The sequence below is a fragment of the Nelusetta ayraudi genome, unplaced genomic scaffold (genome assembly GCF_046127955.1).
Source record: "Nelusetta ayraudi isolate G7.1 ecotype Tasmania unplaced genomic scaffold, CSIRO-AGI_Nayr_v1 ptg000072l, whole genome shotgun sequence".
In the NCBI taxonomy this organism is placed as follows: domain Eukaryota; kingdom Metazoa; phylum Chordata; class Actinopteri; order Tetraodontiformes; family Monacanthidae; genus Nelusetta; species Nelusetta ayraudi.
In genome coordinates, this window is record NW_027466122.1 from 1,212,526 (window position 1) to 1,222,500 (window position 9,975).

The following is a 9,975-nucleotide window of genomic DNA, read 5'->3' on the forward strand; positions in this document are numbered from 1 at the left end:
GGGAGGGGAAAATAAGCAGCTATGCGCGTCATTCTAACACGCAATGATTGGTGGAGGAGGAGGAGAGGAGGTGGCAGAGGAGGGCAGTGGCTACAATCTTTACTCCACAGCATCCAGAGGGTCGTCGTTAGTTTAGACTCCTGTTTGTTTTTATGCAGAGCCCATAAACAACTGACTTTTTCCTCTCACACCTTGGTCAGATGTTACAGTGACCCTGATCGTTCAGTGCAATAACCACAGCCACTAACATTGCAACTGCAAATAAAATTCACAGAAAATATTATGTATTATTGTTGCGCCGTTTTGGTGACAACCAATGAAGAAACTTGGGCTCAATCTAAACCAAATCACAGTGTTTAATTCAAAGGACAATACTAGGAAAGCCCATGCGGATTTTCGTTTGTATGTTTATGTAAAAAGCCTCTCATTCGCTGTCATTGGTGAATAGCCTACATTTATTTTTAAGGGACCTACAAAGCCCACAATGCACTCAGGAGGAGCCCGTTATTTCCTGTGCGTGCCACTGACGGTCGTGAGCGCGCATTCTGACGCCGAGCGGAGCCCCCCATTCTCAAATGAGGACTGCGCGCTCCCGCCGCATGAGAAGTGCGCGCACTCGAGGGGCTGCGGTCCCATTGACGGTTCCGTCTCCCTGACAGCAGCAGCAGCAGCAGCATCGGCGGCAGCTTTGGCGGCGGCGCTGCAAAAACAAGAAGTGGCCGCCTCGCCTCGCCTCGCCTCGCCGCGCCGTGCCGCGCCTCGCCTCGGCCCGCAACCACGCAGCGGGAGCACCGCCACACCGACCGGGGAGCCGAGCCTCCTCCTTCCGGAGACCCTCCCTTTCCGGCCGGCCTGAAGGAAGCCAGCGAGAACCCCCCCTCTTTCCGTGTGCCGTCGTCCGGACCGACCGCCGGTGACATGGGCTCCCCGTGAAACGGAGGTGGTGGAGGGCAGAGGCGGGCGGTGGGAGGGGGGTGGGGGGCCAAGACAGCGGAGCGCCAGCAGGGAGGAGGAGGAGGAGGAGAAGGAGGAGGTGGTGGAGGAGGAGCGGCTGAGAGCCGGCAACCGAAGCACCTCCACCACCACCACCACCGCCGCCGCCGCTGTCACTGCAGGAGCGAGCACCGCCGCCCCGGGTGCCCACCGCCACCGCGGCATGGGACCTCCGCATCAGCCGCTCCGACCGCCGCTCCGTCCGCGGGCCATGTCGTGATCCGTGGGCTCCGCCAGCGGGTTTTCTATCCGTGATCCCGACCGAGGCGGGGAAGGAGGAGGAGGGAGGAGGAGGAGGAAGAAGAAGAGGAGGAAGGTGGTGTTGGTGGTGGTGGTGGGGAAGATGTTCGCCTCGGTGGGCCCTCGGGGCGGCCCGCGCCCACCCGTCGCCCCGGCCATCCCGGAGCCGGACCTGAGCCATCTGACGGAGGACGAGAGGAAGATCATCATGGCAGTGCTGGCTCGGCAGCGGGAGGAAGAGGCGAAGGAGGAGGCCATGTTAAAGTAAGTGTGTGTGTGTGTGTGTGTGTGTGTGTGTGTGTGTGTGTGTGTGTGTGTGTGTGTGCGCGTGTGTGTGTGAGAGAGTCAGAGCGAGGGCCCGGTCGATTTCCGCTCTGAAGAAGTCCCTCCACCTCCCTCAGCTCATGTGGACCAGCATCAGCATCACCAAGTGTGTGTGTGTGTGTGTGTGTGTGTGTGTGTGTGTGTGTGTGTGTGTTGTGGACATCCTGCAGAGCTCACTCCGAGCTGCCCCCTCCCCCCCTGCCCCCCCATCACCCTCACTCCCCGCCTTCTCCCATGCATGGGGAGGTGGGTTGTTCCAGTGTGTGGACCAGGTTCATGTCCTGCCTGCAGACCCCACAACACACACACACACACACACACACACACACACACACACCAATGCGTGTTTGTGAATGAGTGTGGCACCACCGGGTCAGGTGTGACCCACTCAGAGGACCAGAATCATCATCATCATCATCATCATCGTCATCGTACTCGCCTCCCTCAGCGTCATCCGCAGCTCGCCCCCCCCCCCTCACTTCCAAGTGTTTGCCTCCTCATTCTGGGATGCAGCAGTGGCGGATGCAGTCAGAGTGAAAAGCTAACCACCCCCTCCAAACCCCCCCACCCCCCTCTCTCCATTGGCTTTGCTTTTTTTTCTCTTCTTTTTTTTTTTTTTTTTATCTTTGCAGCATCCCATCTCAACAGCTGTTTTCTCACAGCTCTGGGGTGCGGTTGAGCCCCTTTCGCAGCCGTGTGCTGTATGTAGGCCAGTTCGCTTGCAGCAGCAGCAGCGACAGACAGACAGACAGACAGACAGACAGACAGACACGGCACAGAACCAGTAGGCCCTGTGACACACGGCGAGGAAAAGGTGCCTGTGTCATGTCATCTTAAATTGTTGTGTTCTTCCGTTGCACAGTGGAGGAGGAGGTGTGTGTGTGTGTGGAGGGGGGTGGGTCTCTCCCAGACCCCCCAGCCCCCCACCAGATTTATTTGTCACAGCCGACGGTGCAGAAACCAACTCCTTTCCCTTCCGATCCGACGAGACCATACATCAAGTTGAAAACGACGACGCTCCCTCCTCTCCTTCCTGCACGCATCGCGAGTAGACGGAGAGATGGAGTGACCCACCTCAGCACAGCACCCCCCCCCCCCCCCGCCGCCACCCCCCACTCCCTGCTTTGCACCCCCCTCCCCTCCCCCACTCACCCCCCCCCCCCCCCCATCCTCCCCCCACCACCACCACCACCACGTTCTATTTTAAGCCTTCCGTGCGGACTGATAGCTCGGCGCTGGAACGCCAGATCGATTCAATGCATCTAAAGAAGGAAGCGTCCGGTACACGGCTGCGGCCCTGCGACGGACGGCCCAGTCGTGCATCGTTTCCCGTAACATCTCAAACGAGCATCCGAGGCTGAATCAGTCTGCCATATCTGCTCGTAAAGGGAAGCAGAAAAACACGCCGCTGGCTGGCACGTATATGTGGGCTATAGCGGCGGCGGCGCTGCTCTCATCACTCTTTTTGGATGCATCGTATGAGCGTGTCGTGTGTATATGTGTGTGTGTGAGCTGCACCGGTTGACTAATACATGCATGCTGAGTGTACTAGCAGCCAGCGTCGAGTGGTGTGGGTTGTAAACGCGGGGCGGCACAGAATGGATTCTATACTCGACACCGGCTCCTGGTTCCACACTGTGCAGAGGAGAAGGACACGGAGAAAGAAAGAAAGAAGACAAAGTGCACCAACAAACCCTCGCTGTAGTTCTGAGGAAAGAGTCGATGCCGACGCCCCCTGAATGCCACCACGGCAACACAAAGATTCTATGACTTGAAATGATGGTGAAATAAATTGGGGGGGTGGGGGAGGGGGAATAATAAGAAACATCCTCCATCTCCAAGGTGTGCAAGAGGTCCCTTCAACCCGCTGCTCTCCACTCTCTCACCTTTGTCAGTGTAGTAGACACTCAGCGGCCACTTTATTAGCTACACCTGTTCAATCGTTAACACCCCGAGAGCTCGTTTAGACTGGATGAACCAACGGTGCATGGAAGAATTTTCCCCTTCTGACTGACTGACGGCCAGATGTTGAGAGATGTTTAGAGCACTCACACTCACGCTGCATTTTTTTTTTTGTGTGTGTGTGTGTCTGCCTTCCAGAGAGGAGAAGCCGATCCAGGCCAGGACGGTGAACCTGGTGGGCCAGAAGAAACCTCCGCAGCAAAACGACGTCCGGTGAGTCACTTCCGACACCTGTGTGTGTGTGTGTGTGTGTGTGGCGCGGCCTCTGCTGACTCTATGGCGGACAGGTGGCCGCTGCGACTGGTCGCCGGTCTAGATCCTGTTGAGTCACGAAGAAACGCTGCTGATGATGTTGTTGTCGTCGGTGTGGTTTTCCTCCCCCGGACGGAAGCTTTTCTCAGGATCTGTGGATTCAGAGGCTCCGGCTGTCTCGCAGTATGTCGGCTCCTCCTGCCAAGCTGCTCGTCTGCAGGATTGACTACCGTCACGAGTAGTAGTAGTAGTAGTGGACTGTGTGTGTGTGTGTGTGTGTGTGTGTGTGTGTGGGAAAAGACATAGTTTAATTGAACGGTGTCCAGGCTATAACTTGGTGCTGCTGAGTATGAAGTTCTTTTTTTAGACAAGGTGGGATTTACTGTCTAACCCTGTCGCTCCTACAACTGACGAGAGAGAGAGAGAGAGAGCGAGAGAGAGCGAGCGAGCGAGCGAGCGAGAGAGAGAGAGAGAGAGAGAGAGAGCGAGAGAGAGAGAGAGCGAGCGAGAGAGAGAGAGAGAGAGAGCGAGAGAGAGAGAGAGAGAGCGAGCGAGAGATAAAAAATTGGATTTGATGTCTATACTTGAACCTGTTTGAACCGCCGTGACTGCTGGTGCAGGCTGTTTAGAAAGTTTGGCCTGAGCTGCTGATTCAAGGTGGATGGATGGACGGACGGACAGACAGACAGACAGGCGTTCGGTCAGATCACTTGGCAAGTTTACAATTTTTTTTTTTTTTTGGTCCACCGTGGAAGGAAAAATCCTTTCAGAATCCTAATCAGCTTCAAGTGTTGTATATCTGCTGTCGCGAGGCCAATCACTTCCACTTTGCTGCTGCTGCTGCTGCTGGCGAGAAGGTTCTTTTCAGGATCAGTCAAAAAAATCTCCACCCTCCACACGAGCTGCGTTTCCATTACAGTATTTCGCAAAATAGAAGCCATATTTCTACATTTTTGACGAAGAACAATTGCGATTTGCAGGTGTTTTCCATTGAGTGGTGTGAAGCACATGAACTGTTATTCTCGTAAAATCTCGTCCCGCCAGACCCTACTTTGAGGAGGACGGAGGTGCCAAATTTCTTTTATAATTCTGCATTTCGACGTCATGTCTGCTGATGTCACGTCCCCTGGAATATAACTTTTAATGGATACGTCTGAAAAACCACCCCATGAGAGCGTCGAAACCGTTTAGCCATATTTGAGGGGTTTTTCCAAGTTTAGCTGTTTCCATGACGTTTTTTTTTTTTTTTTTGCGATATTTAGGTTTTGCACAATAGCGGTAATGGAAACGCAGCTACCGTCTCCTGTGCTGAACCATCCGCTGTGCTCCTGAATGTTCCTGAACCTCTGCAAGTCTCAGAGGAACCGACTCTGGACGTCTGACGGGTTCATCTGGAGGAATTAAAAAAAAAAAAAAAGAAGAATAATAAAAATAAAAATAATGTCAAAAATAATAATTTTGCTGAACTGCTGTCATATTTCCTTGAAGACTGTGTGTGTGTGTGTGTGTGTGTGTGTGTGTGTGTGTGTGTGTGTGTGTGTGTGTGTGTGTGTGTGTGTGTGTCTGTGTGCGTGCGTGTGAGCGAAAGTCTCCTTATTTGATCAGCTGTCCGCAAAAGGTGGACTCAAACGGCGAAACGCTCCTGCAACAACAGACTCTTTTGCTTTGATGTTGGAGCGTCTCCGTCCCCACCAGGCTCGCTTTCCTCCGGGCGAAGCCGCTCGTTTCCTCGCCGTTCCTGTCCGCCGCCACTTCCACAGCCACTAACGCCGCTTTTTTTTCACTCCATCGTCCTCTCTGTCTTCCTTCCCACAATGATCAAAGGATAAATCTTGCGCACTTCTGAGTGCACTCGATGTGTGTATAGATGCGCACACTGTGTGTGTGTGTGTGTGTGTGTGTGTGTGTGTGTGTGTGTGTGTGTGTGTGTGTGTGTGTGTGTGTGTGTGTGTGTGTGTGTCGTTGGATTGGCGAGTAAAGTGGGATTAGTGAGTAAGTCAGCCGGACCACATCTGCTTCTCCCAGGATTCCCACAATATGGCACCGTTTAGAACATCAGGCAGTCACTCAGTCATTCCGCACATTTTTTTTTAATTTAATTCATGGGTTGTGAAGCAGGTCGGCGCTCCGACAGCCTGGAATCAAAGATTTGTTTCTTTGCAAAAAAAAAATGAAGATGCAGCCTGTCGTCGAAGGAACTTCTGGGACTTCCGGAAACTCCCCCTGGTGGCGGACGCACTTTGCGTTGAAAAAGAAGAAGAAGAAGAGAAGTGACACACCTCACTTCCTGGATCGAAAAATGAGCCATTTTGCTTAAGAGACTTTTTAAGCGTCTCGGTCTCGTCTCGGACTCGGAGGCATTGTTACTCGGTCTTGTCTCGGCCTCGGCGCTCTCTGGTCTTGATAATGTCTTGGTCTCGGTCGGTGCCGTCTTGACTGCATGTCTCTCCTGGGGGTCCGGGGGAGGGTGGTGGTGGTAGTGGTGGTGGTGGGTGGGGTTCCAAACTTTTAATAAGTTGTGAAAAGTCTCACACCCTCCCTCCATCCTTCCCCCGTCTGTCGGGAGACAAGTAATCCTTCAGCTGTGCAGTTAATCACCATATGCGGGCCGCTTTTAGATGATATTATCGCAGTGTCACAATACGTGTCTATTAATAACCTGGCTGGATGCATTTATTTTTTTAAATTGACATTTTTCACAAGTGAATTTTTGGCACTGACACACTGCGGAATTGAAGCGGTTGTTTTTTGTTTTTTCTTCCCCGGCTCTGAGGTTCTGACGCTCGGCGTGCGTGTTTACACAACAGTTCCACTCCACCCCTCCCGCCCCCATCCCCCCCTCCCCCAGTCCCCCGATGGCGAGCTGCCATGGCGACGGCCCACGCAGCCCTGTAGTAACCTCTGTGGCCTCCAGGGGAGGGATCCACCAGGGAGCCACTTCCTGTCTTCCTGCACAGCGATTGGCTGTCGTCCTGGTCCTCCCATGAGCCTCAGCTGCAGTGGCATCACTCGGGAGGGGGAGGTTGGGGGAGGTAGGGGAGGTTAGACTGAGGGAGGGAAAGCATTTTTTTTTTTTTTACATGAACAGTTTTCACACATTATTGGTGTTTGTATTTCTGCATTAAATCCTATTTGATTGCACGTTGTTGAGTTTGTGTGAATCTTAACGTGCATTAGAGTTTGTGTGTGTGCGTGTCTTTGTCGGGCCATATGGAGCGCTGTCTGGGGAGCACACTACCCACTTCTCTCTGCTGCTGGCTCCGGCTCTCCCTCCATCTGTCCTCCCCCACCATCCATCCTTCCATCCTTCCATCCATCCATCTATCCAGCCATACATCCTTCCACCCATCCATCCATCTATCCATCCATCTCCCCCTCCGTCCATCCTTCCATCCATCCATCCATCTCTCCATCCATCCATCCATCCATCCATCCATCTATCCTTTAATCCATCCTTCCACCCATCCATCCATCCTTTAATCCATCCTTCCACCCATCCATCCATCCATCCATCCATCCATCCTTTAATCCATCCTTCCACCCATCCATCCATGTCTCCATCCGTCTGTCCGTCCCTCCATCCATCCATCCATCCATCCATTAATCCATCCTTCCACCCATCCATCCATCTCTCATATCCTAGATTGAAATGTTGCTTTATATTGTCGCTCTGGACTCGTACGCAAAGGACGCACATTTTACTTGGAAACTGCGTATCACCCCCGTTTAATTAAGATGCTTGTGTGAATTTTGCTCGCCATCTCTACAGATGGAACGAGATGAGAATAAGATGAGATGACATGGCGCTAGACTCTAGAACATCAAGTCCCACATCTCGGCTTTAAAGTTCTGACCGTATCGACTGTCAAAGGCCGGAACTTAGTAGCTCCAGGTAGCTCAGGCTGGGGGCCCTGGACGCAGTCATGGGTGTCAAACATCAAGTCTGGCTGGTGACACTCAACTAGGTGTTGTACGATTCGGTGGCCTCGATGACATTTCCAGTGGTGAGACGTCAGCGGCTTAACACCATTCAATGGAAACGCCTGCAAATTGCAATCGTACTCTGTCTAAAAAACTTTAGAAATATTACTTTTATTTTGCAAAAAACTGCAATGGAAACGCAGAGATGTGTGTTTCAGAGTTCAGTGTTTCAGAGTTACCAGAGACCAGTCACTCCGCCCACTTTTGCTCTCCCCTCCCTCTTTTCTTCCTGCGTCGGCCCTGTTTCGTCGTCCTCCTCCTCTTCTTCTTCCTCATCAGCCGCAGCAGCAGCAGCAGCTAATAAACAGATTAACTTCTTCGTCTTTACAGCCCATGACATGGAGCAGGACCAGCTGATGAGATGAAAACAAGATTATTCCATTATGCCATATTTTTTTTTTCTTTTTTTCCCCCCTGAAATAATCATCAATCCAAACGTAATTCGCCACACGGCAGCACATTTCTCCTCCGCTTCTGTCAGGGGAGAGCACGCAGGGCTGTTTTTTGGCTTCCTGCTGCTCAGGATTCAAACGTTTGTGGGGTGGGGGGGGGGGATATTTTTTTCTGCTGATATGAATGAATGAATGAATGAATGAATGAATGTGCAGCGTTGGAGGCCCGGCGAGCTGCAGAGAAGCTCCTCTGTTGTCGTCGGCTGATGACTGTACAGACGGCGGCACGCTCGATTCATCTGCAGGCCTCATTGTTGAGTCACGGCCGGTTAAAAATAAATATGCAAATCGGAACATGTTTCCTGTCCGTCACTGCTTCAATGAGTAACATCCGAGCAGGGAATGTTGAACAAACCTGTCACTTCAGGGCCTATTTTTACCAACAGCCCTTTAATAAAAAAGTCAGCCGGCGCCTATTTTTATTTTTATAGCTCAGTGGGTGAAAATTAGCCCTTGTGCTATTGAACACTTTTTTTTTTTTCCAGGTTGTTCCTCCTATCGTCTCATTTCTATTTTTCGGATTGAACACGAGTTACAAAATGTATGTATGTTTTTTTTTTTTTATTAAATTAATTTACAATCTTAGTTGAGACAAATATTGACCCATATTTCAAATAGATGTTGAGCGGGGACGTAACATTTTTGATATTGAGTGAGGCAAAGGTCAAAGTTCAGCTTGACCGGAACTAATGGAGACTTTGCGTTGAAAATGAAAGCAATATTTCCAAGATTTCGACAGATTACAATTGCGATTTGCAGGTGTTTCCATTGAATGGTGTGAAGCACATAAGCCTGCTTCAGTTTGAGGAGGATGGAGGTTCACAATTTCTTCCATTTCAACATTTCAATGTTGTTTGCTGTCAAGAGTGGTTGTTATATTTTTCTTTTTGATTTCTTGTAAAAAGATATTCTGGCTCCTCCTCCGTCCAATCACCAGTCACGTGACACTTTTGCGATGTACCTCTATATGGATAAAAAAAAAAAAACACCTCATGAGAGCGTGAAAACCTTTTAGCCGTATTTGAGAGATTTAGTTCTCCGAGTTTTTTTTATTGTGATATTTAGGTTTTTCGCAATTCTAGGGGTCACGGAAACGCAGCTTGTGTTAGGCGTGGCCTCGGCTTCTTGTTGTTCTTCCGCTGCTGCAGGACACCTCCAAAGTTCAGAGATGTTTGGTCGACTTCCTGGTACACTTTTTTTCTCCTCTGAACCCATCTGACCTCTGACCCCTGGCACCGCTGAGGCATTTTCGGCCCATCGAAAGTGCCGCTCTCTCTGGATCGTCCCTCCTTTTTTATTTTTGGTGACCATCGCTGCGAAGTTCCAGCTGGCTGTGCGTTTGTGAAACAGTCCATCTGCCACCGAGCATCACGTCTAAAGTCACTTGAATCACTTGTCCTTCCTCCTCCTCCTCCTCCTCCTCCTCGTTCTGTCTGGACGACGGCAGGTTCCTCTTGACCAGGGCCAAACGCCGACCCTGCCGCGTCGGTGTGGATGGATGCAGGGCAGAAGAAGCAGCAGCAGAGATTTTGCTTTTCGGAGTTCGCCACGCTCTCGTCGTTTGCCGCCTACCAAACATCATCTGTCAGTTCTGGAAATGAATCATCTGGGCTTTAAAAAAAAAAAATAAATCATTTTTTTCAATATCCGCTGGGATTTCCTGAGGAGAATTTTTATTTTTTTTTTAAATTAAAAAAAGAGGAAAAAATCTGTTCCTTTCATTTATTTAGTAATTATGCCAGAGCCCAATATGTAATTAAAATAATAAAAA

The 9,975-nt window shown here is 50.9% G+C and overlaps 1 protein-coding gene across 13 annotated transcripts in view; it reads left to right on the forward strand.

Moving 5' to 3' along the window:
* The first annotated feature begins 88 nt into the window (after positions 1 to 88).
* Positions 89 to 9,975, forward strand: part of rims1a (regulating synaptic membrane exocytosis 1a) — a 49,866-nt gene continuing 39,979 nt past the window's right edge. For 6 of the 13 annotated variants that reach the window (XM_076043001.1, XM_076043010.1, XM_076043009.1 and 3 more), the window contains exons 1-2: positions 90 to 1,497; positions 3,658 to 3,732. In XM_076043001.1, coding sequence (XP_075899116.1) covers positions 1,337 to 1,497; positions 3,658 to 3,732 — 236 coding nt within the window. In that variant the 5' untranslated portion in view covers positions 90 to 1,336. Of the gene's footprint in view, positions 1,498 to 3,657; positions 3,733 to 9,975 lie in introns of all 13 variants that reach the window. The other 7 variants (XM_076043011.1, XM_076043012.1, XM_076043008.1 and 4 more) reach the window with 3 other exon arrangements.